General features: G+C 61.1%; 1 protein-coding gene across 2 annotated transcripts; it reads right to left on the minus strand.

Annotated features, from left to right (window-relative positions):
- Positions 1 to 849: 849 nt before the first annotated feature.
- ASAP3 (ArfGAP with SH3 domain, ankyrin repeat and PH domain 3) lies at positions 850 to 20451 on the minus strand. 2 transcript variants are annotated; one of them, XM_049820938.1, is made up of 26 exons: positions 20303 to 20451; positions 16178 to 16250; positions 15605 to 15750; positions 13069 to 13143; positions 12698 to 12747; positions 12329 to 12455; positions 9997 to 10082; positions 9118 to 9193; positions 8905 to 8991; positions 8476 to 8585; positions 7480 to 7549; positions 6879 to 6966; positions 6455 to 6503; positions 6165 to 6352; positions 5913 to 6046; positions 5382 to 5476; positions 4898 to 5078; positions 4541 to 4626; positions 4300 to 4415; positions 4138 to 4205; positions 3928 to 4035; positions 3552 to 3795; positions 3163 to 3451; positions 2526 to 2670; positions 2225 to 2347; positions 850 to 1934 (listed from the first exon to the last, which is right to left on the minus strand). In XM_049820938.1, exons 1-26 carry the CDS (start codon positions 20426 to 20428, stop codon positions 1860 to 1862), a joined length of 3015 nt encoding a protein of 1004 aa, XP_049676895.1. In that variant the 5' UTR covers positions 20429 to 20451; the 3' UTR covers positions 850 to 1859. The 2 variants fall into 2 exon arrangements, with proteins under 2 accessions (XP_049676895.1, XP_049676894.1); XM_049820937.1 differs by having other exon boundaries at positions 4529 to 4626.
- Positions 20452 to 22929: the final 2478 nt, after the last annotated feature.

Raw genomic sequence — 22929 nt, forward strand, 5'->3', positions numbered from 1 at the left:
CGTCAGGGCTGGAGCCCGGTGTTGGCAAGGAGAGGGCCTGAGACGTGGCTTTGCCGCCGGGATGGCTCAGCCAGGGACTCCCGATGGGCGCGGGCGCGATGCGGCGCGGTGCAAGATCTGCATGCCCGGGGGTTGCTCTTGCCAAACCCGGTGTCCTGCAGCAGCGAGTTCCCGGGGGGAACAAGTTGCGATAACAAATGACACCCCAACACCTCCCGCAGCCTTTTAAGCCTGGCAGGTGCTAAGGCTGCACCAGCATTTGCTCTACTGAGCCCCCCCAGGAGCAGCAGGTACACAGCGTGCCAGCCCGCCGTGGGGGCCAGGAGCCCCCCAAGCACTGGCTGAAGGGGCAGTAGCGGTGGGTACCACGGTGGCGATGCTGTCCCCAGGCTCGAGCGGCACAGGCGGTCGGGATGGGTGGGTGATGGCAAGTGTGCCACCCTCGCTTGTCCCTGCTCCACCACCCTACAGGGGTGGCCATAGAGTGAGCACCCCGCTCTGGGCTGGGCTGGCTCCATCCTGGTGCGCAGGGAGGATGCCCGTGCCCCAGCCTGGCCCCACATGGCACAGGAGGGGTGAATGCAATGCTGGGCAGCACAGGAAAACCAGGGCTCGATGGCAGCCTGGCTGCCCAAAACCCAACCTTGTGCACCCACCCAGTGTCCCCCCCAGACAGTACTCCCTGTGCATGTTACCCCCAAAGCACAGGGTCACAGCCCCAGTGGGCACCGGCAGGTCACAGAGACCCCAGTGCCCGAAAGCCTCCGGGTCCACATCACCAGCATCACCCGGGATAGGGACTGGCAGTCCCAGGGCAGGCGCTGTCCCCCCCCAGATGCACCCAGGCACTTACAAAAACAATGGCTTTATTAGAAACCAGAGACAGAAAACATTAAAAAAATGACTATTTTTTGAGATGAAACATTTGATGCACAAAACTAGAAAGAGAAGAGGGTAACTCAGGGCAGGGGGGTGGGGGGCATGGAGGCAGGTGGCTCCCAAGGGACACCGGCACAGGGGGACATTGGTCCCAGAAAAAGCTGCAAAATCCCCTTGAGAGACCCCAGGGCCCAGGCAGTGATCCAGCACCCACCCCAGGCAAGGGCCACTGGGCAGGGGCTCTCTGGTGCCACCTGAACCCCCTCACCCCCAGATCAGGGAATGGCATTTCGCTACCAGTTTTTGGGGAAGCTTTGAAGCATCCCCAAGTCCCAGCAGCCCAGGCAGCTCCCAGAGCTGGGGGGGGGCCAGAGACCATCCAGCCTCCCCAGGCAAGGTCAATAAAATCCCTTTCCCATCCCCTGCCCCTCCCAAAGGCTTCACAGTTGGGGTAGAGAAGGGGGACAGGGGGTACACGGCCACTGCCCAGCCCCACTCCCCCCAGGCTGGGGAAGGGGGAGTCCAATGGCTCCCTGGCAGAGGTGGGGGGGGTACCGAGGGCAGATCCCCCATCTCCAAGTCCTTGCAGACAGGGGAGAAGCCAGCCAGGGGGATGGGCAGAGCCCACGGGAGGGACGCGGGAGCAGGGGACACCGGGGCCAGCACAGAAACCTCAGCCCACTAGTGCAGTGAGTGTGTCTGTTCTCTGCCCTACCCGCAGGACAGGCAGCAGCCCTTCAGCTCCCTGCAGCCACCGTCCGTGGGTGGTCTTCCCAATGGAGGGTCTCTGAGCCCCCTCGGAAGGCAGTGTCCAGCTGGGCTGGATGGTCCCACACCAAAGTCCCGGGCACACATCCCTCGTGGCCCGGCTCTGCCGAGCCCCTGGGGCTGGGGCTGCACCCAAGCCCTCGCCGGGTGACAGGGAGCTGCCTCGGGTCCTGGCCGAGGGGACAGGGATAAAAGAGACCACTGCCACCCAGTCAGTCTTGCAAGAGGTGGACAAAGCTGGCTGGGAAGACTCCCGTGCGGGAGCCGTCGCCCTCGATGAAGCCAACCTGGGGGGTGCAGAGAGAGGGGGTCAGGGGGGTGGGAGTCCCATCTCGGGCAGGGGAGAAGCTTTGGGGCTGATATCCCAATTCCCAGGGGGATTTAGAGAGGCACAGCCATGGTGACATGTCAGTGGGAGCCCCCACCAGCCCTCCTCCATGCACAGATGGGGCAGGGGGCACCTGTCCGTGCCCCCCATGAACATCCAGCCTCCTCCAGAAGAGAACTAGGTGGAGGGCGGGGGAAAAGGGACCAGAGTTGGGACCCCAGCATCCATCCATGCCCCACTGACACTCACCCAGCTCTGCTCATCCTCCTCCCGCGTCACCACGATCACCTCTCCCTTGGAGAAGGTCAGCTCCCGTGCTTTATCCCCCTTGCAGTCAGCCACCGCCTTCACCCGCTTCTGCCTCCCCTTGGCCTGCAAACGGGTGGGCGAGGGGGTGACAGACCCCCCCGCAAGGTAGGTGCAGGGATGTGACATCCCCAATTCCTCCATCTGCTACCCCAGGATAAGGGGAGCTGGAATGCTTGGGGATGCAAAGGGTGACCCCCCCCATCGCAGCCCCTCTGAGACCACCCTGAGTCATGGCACCTACCGGAGCAAATCTCCTGGGCATGGGCACGGGGGGCACCTTGCCCTGAGCAGGGTCCTCGGGGCCACTGGGGCTCTGGGGGGACATGGCCGACCCCGCTTTGCCCACCATGCCGCTGATGCGTCGGTATGAGCGGGTGCTCTCCGAGCTGCCAGGGACAGCAAGGACAGTGTCACCCCCACTCTGCTGGTGCCTTCTCCCCTGTCCCCCTTCCTGCGAGGTCCCCCAAGGGACCAGGATCCCACCCACAGCTCCCCAAACACTGATGGAGAAGGGCCCCAGCACTCACCCTCCCTCAAACGAGCCCATCCCACCACAATTTCCAAAAAGAGAAAAAAAAAGTATTTGATAACTTGCAGGGGGTCTTGGTATCACCCCCAAATAATCTGCAGCACCTTCTCCAGGGGCAATCCAGCACCCCCATGGCTGCCCTTGTCCCCTCCTGCATCCCAGCGCCAGCATCAGCTCCCCTGGGGACTCCAGCTCAGGGTGGGGGACCCCTTTGCTCCACACCCCCCAGGGACAATTTGCCCTTCCCCATGCCCGGGCTGGGGGCCGGCAGGAGCTGGTACCTGCCAGCACCATGCAATGACCCCCCCCAACACCCAGTGCACCCCAGGAGGGGGAGGATTGTCCCTACCTGAACTTGACAGGGGGGATGTCGGGGGCCATGCCACCCAGCGGGGGCTGCCCAGGCGGGGGGCTCAGCTCTGGTCCCCGCCGGGTGCCACTGCTGTCTGTCTCCGAGCGGGTCTCCCAGTACGCTGCTCGCCGGCTCTCGGTGGGGCTGCGGGTGCCGGGGGCTGGGGGTCCGGCGATGCCATCCAGGGCACCGGCGCTGCTGGCAGAGGGGAGGCTGCGCAATGCCGGAGCCTCCGCCAGCCCAGGGAAGTGCGGCTCCGACGCCTGCCGGGGAAGCTCAGGGCGTTCTGGAGGGGGGGGGACACACGATGGGGACAATAAACCTGATGTCTGGGTGAAGGGACAGACAGCCCCACCATGGGTGACCACCTCTACACCCCAACTCACCGGTGGGGCTGTGGTTGGGTTTGGGGCGGGTGCCACCCCGCGTGGGGTTTTTGAGGGGCAGCGGCGGGGGGATCTCCTCGCTGTGGGCCCGGCGGGGCATGGGGCGCGAGGGTACCAGGATGCTCTCGTAGGTCTTGTTGGTGATGTCCATCCCCATGCAGCTCCAGCGGGTCTGGGGGCAGGCGGGCGGGGGGCTGGCGGCCAGCGGCGACGTGCCCTTGAAGGAGCGCTGGAGGGGGCTCACCTGGGGGCAGACACCCGGCTCCAGGACTGCCCTGCCATCTCCAGACCCCCCCAGGGTCTGCATCTGACACCTCCAGCCCCCTCACTGGGGACATGGGGTGTCTCGTCCCCCCCCCCATCATCTGGCGGGTACCTTCTCCTCCAGCTCATCCTCGCTGTCATAGGGGAACTCCTGGGGGGGCTCCCAGTCGTAGTCGACGTGAATCTGCAGGGAGAGCTTCCCTGCCTGTGCCTGCTCCAGCTGTGGGATAAGGCAGGTCAGAGAGGACTCAGCACAGGGGGGACAGGTCCTGGGAGCCCCCCACCTCCACGCCAGCCCAAGGATCTCCCCCGTCCCACCTACCAGCTCTTCGCACTCGGTGTGCTTGAGCCTTCTCGCCACGTCCAAAGCTGTCTCGCCTGCCGCGTTCACTGCCCGAGGGACGAAAGGAGCCGGATCCAGGTTACAGCCTTGGTGCTCTGCTCCCACCGGAGAGCCCCAAAACCCCCCGTCCCAACCCCGTACCCATAGTGAAGGCGGCTTTGCCCTTCAGGAGCAGCTTGAGGCAGTTGGGCTGGTTGTAGAGCGCGCCGTAGTGCAAAGCCGTGTTCCCGTCCTGCGTCACCCGGTCCAGCGTCCCCCTGTGCAGGGCCACCGGCAAGAAATTCAAGGCTCAAGAGCACACAAGCATCAGTCCCCCGCACTCATATAACGCTCCTTCCATGGGGAAGCAGGCAGGGGACATGGCGAGCACCTGGGGACGCACCCGTTCTGGATGATGAAGTCCACCAGAGGAAGGGACGATCTGTCGGCGTGGCGCACGGCCATGTGCAGCGCCAGCTCGCCTGGGTCCTGCCACGAGATGGAAGGGAGAGGAGAGCTGAACCCAAGGATGCTCATCTCCCACGAGATGGAGGGGAGAAGAGAGCTGGACCTGAGGATGCTTCGTCTCCCCCAGGATGGAGGGGAGAAGAGAGCTGGACCTGAGGATGCTCATCTTCCCAAGGGCACACATTTCCACCCAAAGGCCAGGAAAACCCTGAGCACTGGCACCCAGAGGGGGAAAATCCATTTAAGCTGCCAGGCAGAGGGAGTGGGGCGGCCACGGCGGTGCAGGGCTCACCTGGCCCTCGGGGCTGGCCAGGGGCTTGGCCAGATCGTGCCCCTCAGCGAAGGCCTGGAGCAGGGCCAGGAGGTCGCGGGCACGAATGGCTTCCCAGAGGCGGTGGGGGTCATCACGGCTGCTTTTCTGCACGTAGCGTCGCTCCATGTATTTGGCCACGATGTACTCCTTGCGGGCAGCCCTGCGGGATGGGTGGCTTGGCATCGGCTAGGATGGGCACAGAGACCAGACCCCCCCAAGTCCCCACCACAGCTGGAGGAACCCTGGGCTCCTGCCTCCTCCCAAAGCCTTGGGATCAGGGGGAAGCCTCAAGAAAAGGCATAGATCCCCACCAGAATCCAGGTGATGACACCGGGATTGTCCCCCACCTCAATCCCCAGGCTCTCAGAGCCGATGGGCAGCGGCATGGGGACAAGGACAGACCACGCACCGTGTGCTCCTCCTCCTAGCCCACCCCGAATCCCCTGACCAGTGGCCGACTCACATATCGCTGCTGGCTGAGGGCTTGGGACAGTCCTGTGTGGGCAGCGTGGCCTCCATGATCTCGTTAAAGCGGGTGTTCCCGACACTGACAGCCAGCTGCAGCGAAACAGGGACGGGGGGAGACGAGCCCTCTTGGCCGCGCTCGCCCTGCCCCAGCCAGATCCCCATCCCAGAGGCAGAGGGAAGGAATCCACTGGATCCACCCAGGACCTTCCCAGAGCATCTCCTCCCCTGGGGATGATGCTCTTCCATGGCAGGGAAAGTCTGTTTTAAAAGGGAGCAAATCCTGGGGGGCTGCCAGCATCCCCCCCTTAGCAAGCAGCTTTGCAGAGCCCCCCCCACTTGCCCAGACCACAGCACTGGGGGCTGCAAACTGCCACTGGGGAAACTGAGGCGAGTTTGTGAGCCCTGGAGCAAACTGGGCACAGATGGGATGAAGAAGGAGGGATGAACTCTGGTCCCAGGAGGTTTGGGAGCCGCAGAGGGTGATTCCCAGTGGCCACAGGATCTCCGGGCTCGGGGAACGGCTTACCAGCAGCTCGGAGGTGCTGAGGACATCCAGGGTGAGGGACTGGATGCGGGAGTAATGCACACCCAGCTCCCGATGGATGCCGGAGCACTCGATGCACGTCAGGATGCCCAAGTTGGTGGAGAGCCAAGTGGGGTCTGCCGGGGGAGCAGCACGGGGCTCAGCATCACCACCCAGCCCCGCAGGATGCCGCAATCCCCCCTCCAGGTCCCCGACCCGCACCCGGGGAGGGGGACACGCCAAGCCCCGACCTACCCGGGGCCCCGCAGTCACAACACTGCTTGTTTCCCGGCATGTTCTTCACCTCGCTGATGACCAGCTTGGTGAGCTCCTGCACGCCGCCGTCCACCCCGCCGCCCGCTGCTGCCCCACCGCTGTTGGGATCCCCCTTGAAGGCGTTGCTCAGGGCTTCGTCCTTGCTGTTCTGCAGCACCGAGACCCACCTGGGCAGGGGGGGAGCCCCGTCAGGAAGAAGGAGGAGGAGGACAGGGAAAGCAGAGCAGGATCCAGCACCGCAAGGAGTGGGGATGGGCTGCGGCACTTACACAACACACTCCTGCTCGTCCTCTGCTTGGAAGTGATACGTCCTGTTGTCTGCAGGGATAGGGAGAGGGGGGAGAAGGTGAGGAGGGGATGCCCAGGACAGCAGGAAGGAGCTGAAACTACTCCAAAGGGGCTGCTTTAAAATTAAATCATTGCACATCACTCTTCCATCACCCAGGCCCTGTCGCAACCTCGTTTTGTCTTGAGCTTGCTAGATCTCCTTAGAGAGGTCGGTCCTTCCTCTGTAAAGGCAGCTGGGGAGATGCCCAGAGCCAGATTAGAAGGGCAAAAGGTGCCCGGGTGCTGTGGAGTGGGAAAACCCACTCAGGATGTTCTTCTCCAGAAAGGGAGTTCCCATCCGCAGCTCGGCCGCCTCCGGGTCAAACACACCCACCCCAGCCATGGCATCCCCCTCCGGGCACTCACGCGTCACCAGGTCGAAGCATTTCTTCTCCTCGGTGTGGGGCCGCACTTGGCAGGTGAGGAGGTTCAGCTTGACGGGGGGACGGTTTATCTGCAGGGCGTGAGGATGGAGGCAGGTTAAAGGACCGGGAAAGGTCGGGACGTGCATCACCAAGCGCATACCCCCGATGCCAACGCCGGTGGGACAACCACCATTCCCAGATGGTCCCTTTTGGGATAAGCAAGCGAGTGGGACCCTCTGGGACCTTTTGCAGGAGAACGGGGCTCCGGGACAGCCCGGAGTCGCAGCCTCTGTCGCCGCTGCAGTTCGCAGCCTCCACCGCCAGGGGGCAGCACACTCCTCCCAACCCTCTCCAGCCCCTTTGGTCTTGTCTGGAACCTCAACGCTCATCTCGTTGCTCCAGTCAAACCCACCATCCCCTCCCAGTGACACCTATCAAACATGGGGGGCACCATTTAGTGTGTCGAGTCCCAGCTCGTACTGAATTTTAAGCCAGGCAAATTGGCGACCAGTTTGGGCAAAACTAAACCTGAATTCTAGTGGACGCCAACGCTCAAAGAGTGCCTTCAAGGGTCAGGGCTGCAGCCCCCCACTGCTCCTCACCGTGCTGTGGGAGATGGTCAGACAGCCGTACTTCACGCCACACTTCCTCTTCTGCCATACTTTGCGGATCCTGAGGAGGAGGAAGAGGAGGAGTGAGGACACGTTGCACATCCCTGATCGCCCACATCCATCTGCCTCCCAAAGCGCCCACGGAAGCCCTCGGCAGAGGCCTGATGGCTTTCTGGACATAGGGTTGTGCTTCTTGCAATTCACAGAGCACAAAACGTCCCACTGAGTGGGCTGGCCATGGGCCGTGCTGGCCAACAGCATCACAGATCTGGTAGCCCCAGTTCAGCAAAACACATAAACACCCACTCAAAACCTGGTGGCCATCACCCAGAGGTCCATTGAGAAGGTGAAGACCTCCTCTTTGCAGCTCCGAGGATTTTATTTTTCACCCTAGATGATCCCACCAGGATCGTTTCTCCCTCTACACCCAAGAAACAAGGACTTTCTTCCTCTCCCATCAGCCACACAGCTCACAGCTCTCCACAGGGAACTTGGCACTGGGCGGCTGTTCCTGGACACCCACATCCAAGGACACTACACCCACACAGCACCAACCACTGTGCCCAGCCAGCCACCCAGGAGAGCATCGCAGGAGAAGCACCCTGGGCATCAGAGCCTACTGGGGGCCTTCACACAAGAAATGGGCCGATGACACCAAACCATCGTGGGAGAAGGTCCCCTGCACCACCTCCAAACCTCCTCCTTCCACAGCTGCAGTTGGAGACCCACCAACCCCTGACCACCAACTCTCAGGTCTCCTCCAGCCTGAGGAAAAATCCCATTCTCCAAGCATTGATAGATGCTTAAGACCAGACGGGACCAATTGCACCTGTAGATCTGTCTAACAGTGACCAAAAACCTCACCCAAGCAGCTCTGCCTCTGGATGTCCCAGCCCTGGGGCCTCCCACAAGCACAACTTTCTCCCAGCCCACAGCAATACTGGGATGGAGCCAGGAGTTCTCTGGGCAAATAATACTCATCCTCACCCATCGCTCTTCTTGTACAGAAATCCCGACTTCTCCGTCCCGTACTGCTTGTTCCCCTGGTGCTGGTGGATGCTGTAGCCGCTGCCAGAGTTCTTCCTGCTCAGGTTTTCCTGAGCTCACCGGGGGAAAAAAAAAAGCATTTAAAAAGCAAAGTGAGAGGCACAGAAGTGGTTGCTGCCACCAAGTGACCTCATCCTTATGTGGGTGCAGCGCCCGGCAGAATGCCAGAGACCCCCCGTCCCCTCCCAGGCTCCAAGCATCTCCCAGGTCTCCTGCTCTGCTCCCATGGATGTCCCCTCGGGTCCCCAGCTCCCCTTTCCCTGCTGCTCCCCATCCTCAAGTTAACCCCGGGGCACTCACCCCTCCTTAGAACCCAGCACGCTTCCAGCCCTCCTTCCCAACTCTCCTCTGCCCATCCCGAGGTTTCACCTCCTTGTTCTCCAGCTGCAGGATGCTGCGGAGGGAATCACGGGTCTGCGTGAGCTGCTTCACCTCCTCTTCTTGTGCTTGGTGGAGCTGGAAAGGGAGGCAGCTGCCCTCACTGCTGCGCTGAATGCGGGCGTTCTCAGGGGCTGGCACAGGGTGGGTGGCATCTCGGGGGGCACGTCCGAGCGGTGTTGGATGGCAGGCTGGGGGACTTACCGCGTGGAGAGACACAGCGAGCTTCTCAATGAAGGGGTAGAGGTTCTGGGCAGCCTTCCAGCCATCTTGGAAGAAACTGGGCATTTATTTAACATGATTAAGATGCAGATGGGGAGGATAGAGGGGGAAAGAAAAAAAAAAAAGAAAAAAAGGGTTTTTAGAGAAAACGTGGCAGGAGACCATAGCAACCCCCCTGGGAAGCTGCTCCTGCTTTGTGGTTCCCCTGCTACTGGGACCTGGAGAAACCCCACCAAAGGCCAAGCCCAGCCCAGGGTGTCCAGATACCCCAAATATTTGGAGTGTTTGGGATACAGGATTGGCCTCTTGTTCAATCCAAGCTCATTTTGCTGGGGACCAGCCCTGCTGGAGGCCAGATCCTGGGGTCTCTGGGTCACAGCCCCAGTCAAGGGCACGCTCTTAGCCAACATGACTGTCCCCTCCCTGCCTCAGTTTCCTCACTCGAGAGCTGGAGATGACGACATGACACCCACACGCTGCTACTCCAGCCTCATATTGCAATAGGAAAGGCAAGGGGATGTTAATCCTTGCTCCAAACACCCTCGCTACGAGCCCCATGGCTAACAGCGGAGCCGCTCGGCTGAACTCATCCCTGGAAATCTACCCAGAAACCAAATCATCGGATATATCCCGAGCCAACCCCCTTCCCCCAGCCCCCACGGACACGTTTACAGCTCCTCAAGCCAACAAAGCACGTTTCAACTCCTCAGATGCAACCGAAGAGAGACGGGCTCTGCCCAGCATCTTCACCAAGAGCTTTATGGAGCTGGGATGGGAGAAGATTCCCCCAGACCCTCGTGGGACCTCCCGGGGTGACGACCGACCCTGGGGACAAACCACCTTGACCTGGGCAGCACCTACTTGTGCTGAGCGTGGAAAAACTTGATGAGGCTCTGCAGGAAATCTGGTCCCTGCTTCATCTGAGACTCGCTGGCTTTCAGCAGGTACTGGAGGAGGAGAAGACACACAGTTAGGTGATGGAGATGAGGACTGGCTGGAAATATCCCAGAGGAAAGAGCAAGAGCCTGCCCAGCCCTTGCCTCCCTTCCCAGCGCAAGGGAGGAGGGTTAAAATGCTGGCTGGGTTTCAAGAAGTCGAGTCACGACGTTGGATTTGAAGGCAGCTCGCTGGGGACCACCCTCAGAAAACCTGGCTCTGGAAGTCCTCCAAGCCCTGAAAAGTTCAAGGACCGAAGCAGGCCCCCGGGGTTTCCAGCCGAGCATGCTTCTCCTGCTGCTCATTACTTCTGGAGTTAATAAATAACCAAAACTCAAGGCAGCTCACAAAGAAAAGAAAAAAAACAAAAAAAAAATAGCCCAAATGTTTTTTAAGACATGACCCCTTTGCTCCCAAAAAATCAGATTTCAAGCAACAAGCGCCTGCGGCACATCAGCCCTGGAGGTCTGCAGTCCTCGCGGATGTGTCCCGCGGGATGGGGAATTTCAGCTTTATGCATCAAACCCATCCATCAGCTGCTAGCAGAAAAGAAAAGACCCAGAGCCTTGCTCACCCCGAGCAAAGTAAGGGGGGGGAAGAGATTTCCCCCTGCGAGCTCCTCTCCAGGCCAGCGCAGCTGCTGGAAGATGGTTTCGAGCAGGAGGCGAGGGGAGGGGAAGGCAGCCCTGAGCTCCAGGGGCTTTCCATGGTGGGGAAGCACCGTGGCAGGATACAGCCTCCGGGATGGAGCCTACCGGTGCCCTGGGCACCCCTGCCCAGCAAAGTGTCACCTGGGCTGGGGAGGGTTGTTAAATCATTCCATGCAAGCTGGAGACGCAAAGCTAACGCAGCATCCAACCCAGAGCCCTGGGGTGCCTGGCACCGACTGCACCCCCTAAATAAAGTCCCAGCCGAAAAAGACCACGTGTGCCCACCTCCCGTGGGACTTCCCTGCCCTGCCACCCACATCCTGGGGTGACGACGGCAGGGAGGGTCCCGGCCAGCACTGGCTGAGACCCATGAGCAAAGAGATGCTCCCAGTACCGCCTGGGTCTGGACCCAGCTGCACCCATCCACCCCATGGTCCCTGGGGGTCCGAGATGGCCCACGAAAGGGAGATGCAACCACCCCACGTGTCACCCCTGGGGTGAAATCGGATCGTGCCCCCACCCCAGGAAGCAACAAATACCATCCACCTATAAACCTACATGCAACACACCCGCCCTAGCCCCGGCCAGCCCCCTAGAAGAGCTGCCCCCCCATTTCCAGACAGGCTCCCCAGGAAAGCAGCAGCTCTCGTGCACGCCAGCACACACACGCATGCACGTGTGCCCGCTCACACGCAGCCGCTCTTTGCAGGGTTGCCGGCAGCGGCCCCTCCCCAGCCGGGCTGCAGCTCCTGCGTTTCCATGTGCTGTTATTTATTTCACAGTGGTGCTATTCAAGGGAGTGACTCATCTGGCCGGGTCCCAGCTCCCCGGCCCCATGCCCAGCCCCAGTCCCACTGCGACAGGCACAGCCTCCTTCCCGCACCCCCTGCCCTTTGCGGGGGGGGGACACACATAGGGCTGCACCGGGCTCCGATGCTGTTGTCTGGCCCTTGGGGATGTTGGAGACCCCTGGGACAACCCATTGGGGACTCGGTCCCTGCTCTGTTTCACTCTCTAGAGGTTTATGGGGCTGCTGGGGTGTCTGGAGCCAGGACACCTGGGTCCCCTCTTTGCTGGGGGGGTTCTAACATCAGGTCTCCATCCTTCACCTATTCACATCTCACCTCCTAAGTGTGGACCCCCAGGACCATCAGGGATCTGGGGCTGCTCATGAGCCCCCCTAACCAAAACCAAGAGCAGTTTTGAGAATAGGGCACAATGGCAAAGCCAACCTCAGGGATGTTATCCAAAAGGCTCACTTTTCACTCCAAATGCCAGCCTCTGGCTTTCCAGATGAGGGGTAGGAGCGGGGAGGACACGGGTGGAACCCTCAGGCACTTTGCTGCAGGGTGACTCGTGGGTGCCATTCACAGCCGCATCCCATGGGGACCCCAAGTTGGGGATGGGGTGGGCATCCCTGAGCCAGGACCATGCAGGGACATGATGGGATGGGGACAGCCAAGGATCCCACACAGCACCCACATGGGGCTGATTTAATGGTGGGGATGGGAACAGGCTCTGACATCCCCATGCACATTTGGGCAGAGCGGTCCCCTATGTCCCCCCGGGGGCCAAACAGTCCCTGTCCCCCCCGGCGCAGCCCCTACCTCACACATGTGAAGCTGGAAGAGCCGCCGCTCCTTCTGCACGTCCTCGGCCACCTCCGCTGTGGATGGCTCAGCCTGGATGACCCCTGCCAGGCGGGCTCGCTCCTTCTCCTTCTCCATCTTCCCCCTGCGGGACAGGACGTCGGCAGGTTGGGAACAGCCTCGTCCCAAGGGGTGTCCCATGCAGTGGGCTATGGTGGGGATGGGATCAGGAGAAATATCTCCAGCCCCTCTAGCTGGGAAAGGCTAGACTGGAGCCCTCCCAATGGCAAACTGGCATCAATTGGTGCCCGGCTGCAGCCCCGGGACAAAACATCTTTGTGCAGAGCGGGATTAGGCGGATTTTGCCAGAGGCAGTGGGTTACTTACACTTTGGTCTCGTAATCCTTCCAGGCCTTTTCGATCTGTTTCTTGGAGTCCTACAGCAAAAAGAGAGAGGGGATGGCAGCCGTCAGGGAAGGCAAAAGACCTGCTGGCACCGAAAGCAGCATCCCACGGCCGAGGGCTTTGCATTGCTTCGCCCTGCCCCTCAGGGACAAGGGACATCCCCACCGGGTCTTCACCCCCTGCTCCAGTCCCTTCCAGCCCTCGCTGCTGCCCTCCAGCCCCGGGGATTTGCTCCTTCCTTCTCCTGGCCGTGGGCACAAGCTGAGACCCTAACAGGGGTCTTGCTGCAATATGTCCCCAAATGGGTGACCCGCAGCCTCAGAGCCTTGGGGACACTGCTGGAGGGGACTCACCAGGCGGCCGTCCTTCAGTTGCCCCTTCAACAGGCTGTCCAGGGGGAAGGAGACGATGTTATTCAGGTTCTGCACCTGCAAAAGGTAGAGATGGGGTTACCCCATGGCGGTCCCCACCTCAGGGTAGGTCGAGGAGCCAAAGCCCCAGGTCCTTCCCAGCGTTAGGGGTGCCCCCCAAGCCCCTGGCTCCGTCGCTGCCCCATGAAGGGTTAAAGAGGCTGAAAGTGGGGCCAGATCCAGGCACGGGGCAGGCTGGGGCTTGTCGGAGCTGGCTGCAAGATGTCTGACGCAGGGCCCTTCCCACAAACCACATCAGCACCGCGGCTGCCAAAACCAAAGCTGTTCCTCCCCATCGCCACCCCGGCCCTGTCCCCGGCCCCCCATGGCACAGCACCCAGCGATGCTACCAGCCCCTCCATGGCCTCATGATGCAAAGACACCCCCCCCGCTATGTCAAAAGGGCTTCCTAAAATGTCCCCTTTTCCTGGGGTTTAGGGACAGCAATGCAGCCACCGCCGTCCCCACCAGCACCATGCTGGGGTCTGCAGTGGGGACACAGGAGCCCGATCCAGTCCCGGCGTCCCTCCACAGGGCAGCACCCCATTTTAGTGCTATGAGAGCAACTCCAGCACCCATGCAGGACCTCCCTGCTGCACCCAGATTTCTTTTAAAGGCTCCCAAGGTGTTTTGTCCCCTGCAGCATAGGGGGAGAAACCCAACTCCAGGGCACGGGACCAGCCCTGAACAAGGGGGGACAGGGCACCCCGCTTCTGAGAGCTCCAGGGAGATGGGGCACCCTGATTCCGAGAGCTCCGGGCGGACTCTGGGAGGGCAAACCTGGCTTTTCGGATCTGGTCAAGGGTTCCAGCACATAATCCAGGGGGAACACAGCAGTGGCTGTTCCCACGCCGGCAGCACGTGGGGCAGGAGGTGGGGGGCCAGCGCTGCCCTTGCCCGGGAACTGGTCCCACTCCTCCACCAGGACGGTTCCCGCAGAGCCCCCCCCAGAGCGCGGGGGTCTGGCTAGGCTGGGACAGCTGGGATGGGGAAGGGGAGGAGCGGGGAGGCCCAGACTGGGGTAACTGGGAGAGGAAGATGCCGAAATCTGAAATTCTTGCTGGGGGAAGGGCAGCAGAAATAAGTCTCCTCCTTAAGCAGAGCCAGCAGCCAAAAACACCCCTTAGAGGAGGGATTCAAAAGGGACCAAAGAGGAGGCCAGCAGCATGGGACCCCCCCAGGGCTTCGCCGCTGGGCATGCACAGACCCAGCTTCCTCCAGGAACTGACTTCTGCACCAGAGCCATTCCCGTAGTTGGGAAGGTGCTGCCGGCTCGGCTCGCAGCCGCCTCTGCCTGCCTGCCTGCTTCCCGCACGGCCACGGCTCCCTAAGGCCCCACTGCGCAGCTCAGCATGGCTTTGATTTACTTCTTGGCAAGCGAGATCAGAGATGCAATTGATGTGAGAAAAAAAGGAAAAGGAAAAAAAAGGAAAAGGAAAAAAAAGGAAAAGGAAAAAAAAGGAAAAGGAAAAAAAAGGAAAAGGAAAAAAAAGGAAAAGGAAAAAAAAGGAAAAGGAAAAAAAAGGAAAAGGAAAAAAAAGGAAAAGGAAAAAAAGGAAAAGAAAAAAAAAAGGAAAAAAAGGAAAAGAAAAAGAAAAGGAAAAAAGAAAAAAAGGAAAAGGAAAAAAAAAAAGGAAAAAGGAAAAAAAAAGGAAAAGGAAAAAAAAGGAAAAGGAAAAAAAGAAAAGAAAAAAAGAAAAGAAAAAAAAAAGAAAAGGAAAAAAAGGAAAAAAAAAAAAGGAAAAGGAAAAAAAGGAAAAGGAAAAAAGGAAAAGGAAAAAAAAGGAAAAGGAAAAAAAAGGAAAAGGAAAAAAAAGGAAAAGGAAAAAAAGGAAAAGGAAAAAAAGGAAAAGGAAAAAAAGGAAAAGGAAAAAAAAAGGAAAAGGAAAAAAAAGGAAAAGGAAAAATAAAGGAAAAGAAAAAAAAGGAAAAGGACAAAAAGAAAAGGAAAAGAAAAAAAAGGAAAAGGAAAAAAAGGAAAAGGAAAAAAAGGAAAAGGAAAAAAAAGGAAAAGGAAAAAAAGGAAAAGGAAAAAAAGGAAAAGGAAAAAAAAGGAAAAGGAAAAAAAAGGAAAAGGAAAAAAAAGGAAAAGGAAAAAAAAGGAAAAGGAAAAAAGATAATAGCAGCCCCAACCGCCCATCGAATCCCAGCATCAGCATCCCTGATGGAGCTGGCAATGAGCTGTAAATCCAGCAATGGGGGTATCAGATGGTCCTGGAGCGCCGGGAGCATGTCCCTGAGCCTGGGGTGGGAGCTGGTGATTGCTGCCCGCAGTGGAGGGTGGCTAAACTGGGAGGAGGGGGGCTGCATGGAGTGGTTTTTCCAAATCTAGATGGATCCTGGAGATTTTCCCCAGCTTGGCAATAGCCGGATGCAGAGCACAGCCCGAGGCTGCACCGGAGACACCATGAACCCCACCGGGTGGTGAAAGCCTCCCCCCGATCTCAGCAGCGTGCCGGGTGGATGTGGGGCAGCTCACCAGGTTCTTGAAGAGCGCGGTGACCTCGCGGGTGAAGACGGCCAGGTTGAGGAAGCCGGTGGACAACTCGTGGTTGTTCTGGGAGAGGTGGTTGTTGCCGAAGTTCTCCAGGGCTTCGCTGTACTGTTCCTCATTCTCCACGTGGGCTGCACAGGGAGACACCGGTGAGGGACATGGGGTGACCCTGGAGCTGGTCACATCATGAGGTCCCACCAGCACCCATCACCCATCTCCCCAGCCCTCCAGAGCAAAGCTGGGCTGATCCTACTGCAGGACAGCAGTGGTGTGTCCTAAACAACCTCCCCAAGGTTCCCAATTTCTCTTCTTGCATCTTTTAAAGACGGGTTTTGGCACCCTATCACGTTGCCAGGCTGGCTGGCTGCAAGCACCCACGTACCCCCAGACTGGCCAGCACCCACGTCCCCCTCGCTGCCCAGCACCCATGGCCACCCCACCGTCCAGCTGCATCACGCCACGGACAGACGTGACCAGCATCGGTGGAGGATGGGACTGTCACAGATCCTGCCAGGCCGGTGGCCGGGGATGCCCATCAGCTCTCGAAGCACAACTCACTGAGCCCAGAGATGTGAATGGCTTTCACATATTTTCTGATCCTCTGGAGTATGGCTTGGTCCCCATCCAGGCTCTGCGAAAGCGAAGAAAGAAAACAAACGGAGCTCGTTAGCCCTGCCAAGCACGGCCGCCGCTCCCCCCAGCCCAGCTGGCCCTTGGAAAGGCGGCTGCTCTGCCATGCAGATGTGCAGGGCAGTGGCCAAGCTCCCAGGGCTGGGAGAGGAGCTGGAGGCATCCCGGGGACACCAGAGCCTCAGCTCTGGTCCAGTCGGTCCCCTGCCAGGCCTGTCGTCCCCGAGGCTTTGGCTGCCAGGCAGGGCTTTGGCTGCCCCCAGAGAGGCTGGGTTCGAACAAGACGGTAGCAGGAGATGAGGGGCTCAGCCAGCATGCCCAGCATCTCTTTGGATCCCAGCAGCTTCCAGCAACCACGGAAAATGCCTCTCTGGCTCCCGCAGGGGCTGTTTCAACCAAGGAGGGGATGAAGCGTCATGTAGCACGAACACGCCAACCCATCCCCACCACCCCAGCACGCGTCCCCACGGCTCGGGGCCAGGCACGGTGGGAGAGACCTTCAAGGGCGCCCAGCTCCCTGAAGGGGTCCGTGGCAGAGCCAAAACCGGGACCCACCTCCCTCCAGTGCCCAACAGGGACCTAAATCACATAAATCCCACAACTGGGGATGCGGCTTTCCACAACCCCCGCCAGCTCACGCAGGGTCTTGGCCGTGGCCCCCAGCACCGTGAACCTCCCCGCAGCCTCCACCAGCCGCATCCTGCGCTCTCTCGGAGAATTCCCCATCCCCAGCCTGATCCCTCCCCATCCTCGCTCCATCCCTCCCTACCCAGGCAGCCCCCATTTGCCCCCACCGAGCACCAGGGCAAACTCAACCCCAACGCCAACCTGCCCGCAGAGCATCGTAGCCGAACACACGCCGGCCCCAGCCATCAGGAAAGGGTTAAGGGCGGCTTGGCTGCAGGTACCAGAGGCATGATAACAGGCTGGAAATATTTAGAGGGCGTGAACGGCAAGAAGGGCGAGGGATGAAACCGCGGAGGAATTACAATAAAGAGGCTGGCTCTCTCGCTCGAGCTCTTGCCGAAGGTTTTCGGGCTGATGTCAAGGCCGATTTCCTGACAGCGGGGTCAGCCTGGCTTCGATGGTGCTCTTCAAGGCCCTCCTCCTTGGAAGGGATGCTGCGGACGAGCTTTGGCTGGGATGAGCCGGCTGGGAGGGGACCAGGGTGGAGGTGGGAGCCAAACCCCCTGCCCAGAGGGGTCTTGCAACGCACTTACAACAGGGAGGATGTTGGGGTGCCCTAAAGGCCCCTATGTCCCCTCTCTGCACCAAATCTGGGTGCCCCAGGCTCTCTGGAGCCGCAGGCTGGGGCAGAAGCATCCCGTGCTCCAGAGGAGGATGCCAAGACTGGACAACTGGACTCTCCAGGCTTGCAAACCTGGCATAGCCTCAGGAAGGGGAAACTGAGGCAGCATGAGATGCTCTGGATGCATCACCATGCAAGCGGGGGAAGAAACTGTTCCGAGTGCCCGGGATGGGGCAGCCCACCCCGGTGACAGCTCACAGCCGCAGGAGGCTGAACGCAGGGTTCGGGGACAATCTGGGGACAGTCACGGGGGCTTTCAGGAAGGGGTCCACGAGCTAACCGGCAGGGATGGGGCAGGCAGAGCCGAGCACCAGGGTGTCCAAATGCAGAGGAAATCACTGCACAGGGCTGTCCCAGCTGCAGGCATCGCTGATATCCCCGATGTACCAGGCTGGCTGCCAGGGACGTGGGCCTCAGCTGCATGGGGACAGCCCTCCGGAGCCGGAGGCAGCGATGTCTGGAGCCCCCCCCCAGCACCCGTCACCTTCTGGCCAATCTTGGGGACGAGGGCTCCCAGTCGGGGGAAGCTGAGGACATCGGCACAGCAGGGATGGGAGCAGGAGGGATTCCCCGTGGGGATGGATGGAGGGAGGGACGGATCTGCACCTGCACCGCAGCCACCCGGGCTCGCAGCCTGGGGACCCCGAGCAGCCACTGCCACCCCCCGCCCGGCCCCGGCAGGATGCTCAATGGGGGCCATTCTTCTGCCTCCCCCCCCCCCGCCGCCGGCTCGTGCCGCTTGGTGAAGGAGCCGCCGCGGGTGCCAGGGGCCGGAGCGGTGGCAGGGCTGCCGGGCCGGGAGCAGGATGCGGCACTGCCCTGGGTGCAAAGGGCAGCGCGTGGCAGGGACGTGGTATTATTTACATGGTGACGGGGTGAGCTGGGAGCCCGGCTGCCAGCTCTGCCACCGAACACGCCGGCAGCCTCTACCATGTCACCCTGCCCCAGCCTGGAGGTGCCCAGTCCCGCGTGATACGTACACACCACCCAGCCCCAACCACCGAGGGCTGGATCCGATCCTTCCAGCCCACTCCAGAGACCTCAGGTGCTGCCTCTGCAGCGGCCCCAAGGACCCCAACGTCACACGAGTGCCCTGGGAGGGGAGAGCCCTCTTTAATCCCAGGAGGGAAACTGAGGCACTGAGCCGACACCAGTATGTTTCCTTGATGGGAAGCACCAGCTTCTAGCCCTTGCCCTGCTCACTGATGTCACTCCTGTCACTCTGATTTGGGCCCAGCTCCGAGATGAGTGCATGCAGTCATGCCTCAAAGGTGGCAGTGCCGTCCTGGGGACCTGGCGGGACACGGTCACCCCTTCCCACCCAGCAACCACTGGAGCAAGACCAGGAACCCTCGCTCCCTCTCGCCCGCCAAGCCACCACCCGGGATCTGGGGTGGTGATGGGGAAGACCAAGGCTCGGTTTGGTTGCAGAGAGTCTGTCCTGCTCCCCAGACCTCCCCAAAAGTGCCGCTGTTTATTTCACTCGCCTGATGCTATCGCCCCATCAGGGCTCAGAGGGCGGCGGGGGGCTGGGGCTTTTTTGGGGTGGATTTCCCTCTTCCCCTTGCGCTGGAGCACGGGGATGCAGAAGGCCTGGCAGCAGTTCGGCCCCCACAAGGGTTCCCCGCTGCCTCTGGTGGGATGGGGGGGCTCAGCCCCATGCCCCCCATGTCCTGCACAACGGCAGCGATGACTCCCAGCTGTCAGCCATGCTCAATGGAGCTTTACTAAGCAAACCCCACCATTCCGGGGGCACGTCTCTGCCCCCATCCCCGTCCCCCTTAACCACAGCCTCTCCCGAGCAGCCAAACGAAATTCCTGCTGCTTCCTCCTGGCTGGAGCTGCCTCCCCCTTCCCGCCTGAGAGGAAGATCCACGGCAGCGGCCAGCACGTGCTGGTGGGGATCGGGATGCTCCAACGGTGCGTCCCCAGATTTCCAGCTTGGGGACGCCCATCCCGCTGCCCCCCGGGATCCCGGCAGCTCCGGCACCTGGGGCCCCCGCGCTCCCCGCCAGCCCTGGCTCTCCTTCAAAGTCATTCCTTCGCTAAGAGGAGTTGGCAAAAGCCACGGGACCAGCTGGAAACCGCCTTTATTCCAGGCGGGAGGAGGGGGACGAAGGCACCCCGCCACCTTCGTCCTTCCCGCAAACGCTGCTGGGGATTTTTGGGGGGGGGGGAGGGGGGGGCTAAAAATACTCCCCTGGCTTTAATCACAGTGGGACCCCCCCCCCCCGGGACACCACATCACACCAGGGCTGGCTCCAGCATAGGAATTCGCTAGTGGCCGGAGCTGTGGGGCTGATGCTCTGCCTGGGGGGCACCTGGACCTGGAGGCAAAAACCTTTCAAAGAAACTTTAAAGGAGAGTTTTACCCATTTCTGCAGGCCTTGGGCCCCCCAAAAAAAGCCCACGCTGGGGCTGCTCCGAGGATGCAAACGGCCACCCTGGCCCGGGGGTCCCAAAACACCCACTTAGGGCGACTGCCAGCGCCACCCAGGCCCTGCCAGCCTCCTCCCGGGGATGAACCGGGGGGGGGGGGGGTGTGGTGTGGAAACGAACCCCAAAAACTAGAAGCCCAAGGAAGTGATGCGCCCCCCCGGGGATGAGCACCGGGTGCCGGACCAGCACCTATGGGTGCCAGACCAGCCCCAGCGCAGGGTGCGGGGGGGGGGGGGGTGGGGGGGTTGTTCCCAGGCGGGTAGCACAGCCCCACGTCCCGTGTGTCCCCCCCCAGCCCCACTCACCTCCTCCAGAGCCCCCACCGCCCCCCGGCACTTCTGCATCTTGGAGGCGAAAGCGGCGGCGGCCGGGGAGCTGAGGTCCTCGCCGGTCACGGCCAGAAACTCGGCCACGCTGAGCTGCTCGGGCATGGTGCGGGCGGCACCGGACGGGGGGCGGGGGGGGGGGGGGTAGTTACCGGGAGGGGAGGGGGGGGGCACCGGGAGCTCCCCTGCGGAGCGCCCCGGGGTGCCGGAGAGGCCCGGCTCAGCGCCCCATGCCCAGCACCGGGAGCTCCGCGCCGTACCGGGGAGGTTCTCCCTCCCCCCCCCTCCCTCCCCCCCCCCGCCGCCGATCACGTGGGCGGCCCCGCCCGCCCGCCCGTTAAAGGCGAAGACACCCGGTGTGCGCGCACACACCACCCCCCCAAAACACACACACACACCCCCCCCGTGACCCCCACCCCGGGAACCGGGAGCTGTGCAGGGTCGCGGGGTGCGGGCGGTGAGAGGAAGGGAAACCCCCGGGTCTAGGCTGGATGTGGCCCCCCCACCACCACCAGCAGCACCCCGACACCCCCCCCCCCCCCCAGCACCCCCTCACCCGGGGGACAGGCCCCGGAGGTGGGTGACAATGTAGCGGGTGAAGGAGCAGCACCGCTCCACGCCGGCACGGGTGGGAAGACGGAGAGGAGCAGGGGAGCGAGGTCTCACCCGAAGCCCAGTTTGGGCACACAAGTAGCGCAGGGGTGGTTTGGGATTAAACCCAGTCCCCCCAAAGCACTGGTTTAACTGGAGGTTGTCCCCACCCAGGCCTTCCTGGGACCCAGAAGAGGTGATCCCTCTTTGGGCAGGGAGCAATTCCCGGAGCTCTCGGCTCTTCACGGGGGGCTCGGTGTCCCACCGGAGACCCCTGGAGCCACCAGGCCCCTTGCCTCGTCCTGGCCTTTGCAGATCCGAGGAGCTGGATTTTGGTGTCTCGTTCCCTGGTTATTTGTTTTTCCCAGAGGATGGGGGAGCCCGGACACCCGGCAGGCAGGATGCCGAGAGCATCCCTCCGTGGGGATGGGGATGGTGGCAAACTGGAAAGAAGGGGACAAAAAGCCTCAGCCGGGCTGGTTTGCCACCTGAGAGGTTGACATGGGTGCAAGGTTGCTTTGCAGACCTGCAGACCCCCCCCATGTCCCTTGCTCCTGCCCCCCACTCCAAGCACCCCTCACCCAGGGTAGATAAGGGGATGAGAGACCCTCATCCTCTTTGCTGAGCCTCGAGTGGGGTTCAGTAAAACTCAGGTTTGTGCCTAACCGGGCAGAGGCGGTCCAAACCCTGCTCTAATCCCGTGTTACTGGGGCGCTGGGGGGGACAGGGACGGGGGAAGAGCCATTGCAGGCCGTAGGGTGAACGGTTACACTTGAAAGATTTGATCCTTCAGGCACCGGCGAGCAGAGGTGCCCACGATTTGGCCTTGGGGTGCAGTCTGCCCACCCAAAATTGGGGTGGGGGGGGTGGGGGAAGCAGCAGCACCCACCGAGGTCCCGGGACACCTCCCTCGGCAGGGCTCTGGCAGACACAGGATTAAGAGGCTGCAGCCCAGTCAGAAGGGGAACAGGAGGAGTTTGGGGGTTCCCGATGGGTAAGACCCCTCCCCTGCAGACAGGTACCCCCAGACCCTCCTTTGGGGGACATGGGGGGGGACACTGGCCTCAGCAGAGCAGCCATAGAGCCAGCTTCTAGCTTACAGCAACGTGGACCGGGCTTGAATCCCACCCCCCCAAAACCCTGCAGCCCCCCTGGGCAGGGCCGAGACCCCCCCCCCCCCAGACACCCCGCTTCTCCCCGGTGTACCGCGGGGTCCCTCCAGGCGCCGGGCTGGGGACAGCCCCTTTGCTGGGGTGGCCCTGCCACCTCCTGGCCGGCCTGGGGACTGCGGGGGGGGGACGGGACACACACGACACGGCCCGGGGACACCCCCCAGCTGCTCCGGGACACACAGCCCCACGGGGGATGGGGACAGGACCCTGGCTACAGCACTCTGTGTCCCTCACCTGGCTTACCTGGCCCGCGGCTCTCCTCCTCCTCCTCCTCCTCCTCCTCCTCCTCCTCCTCCTCCTCCTCCCCACCAAATGAGCGATGTGACACCAATGTGTGCCGTGACCCCAGGTACCACTGGCCATCACCAGGTACCATCAGACATCACTGGGTACCACCGGACATCAGCATGTACCACCGGACATCAGCGGGTACCATCAGACATCACTGGGTACCACTGGACATCACCGAGTACCACACGCCATCACCAGGTACAACTGGACATCACTGGGTACCAACAACCACCAGGTACCATCAGACATCACCAGGTACCATACGCCATCACCAGGTACCACCAGACATCACTGGGTACCAACAACCACCAGGTACCATCAGACATCACCAGGTACCACACGCCATCACCAGGTACCACCAGACATCATTGGGTACCAACAACAACCACCAGGTACCATCAGACATCACCAGGTACCACACGCCATCACCAGGTACCACCGGACATCACTGGGTACCAACAACCACCAGGTACCATCAGACATCACCAGGTACCACTGGACATCAGCAGGTACCACCAGACATCATTGGGTACCAACAACTACCAGGTACCA

This window comes from Accipiter gentilis, chromosome 17, assembly GCF_929443795.1.
Source record: "Accipiter gentilis chromosome 17, bAccGen1.1, whole genome shotgun sequence".
Classification (NCBI taxonomy): Eukaryota; Metazoa; Chordata; class Aves; order Accipitriformes; family Accipitridae; genus Astur; species Astur gentilis.

Excerpts from the sequence above, each read along its gene's own strand:
- ASAP3 (XM_049820937.1), bottom strand. The coding sequence starts at position 20,428 with ATGCCCGAGCAGCTCAGCGTGGCCGAGTTTCTGGCCGTGACCGGCGAG. Across the intron at positions 12,456-12,697 it reads AAGGATTACGAGACCAAAGT|GGGGAAGATGGAGAAGGAGA; the intron begins GTAAGTAACCCA and ends CCTGTCCCGCAG. Across the intron at positions 5,079-5,381 it reads CCCTCAGCCAGCAGCGATAT|GGCTGCCCGCAAGGAGTACA; the intron begins GTGAGTCGGCCA and ends CCCATCCCGCAG.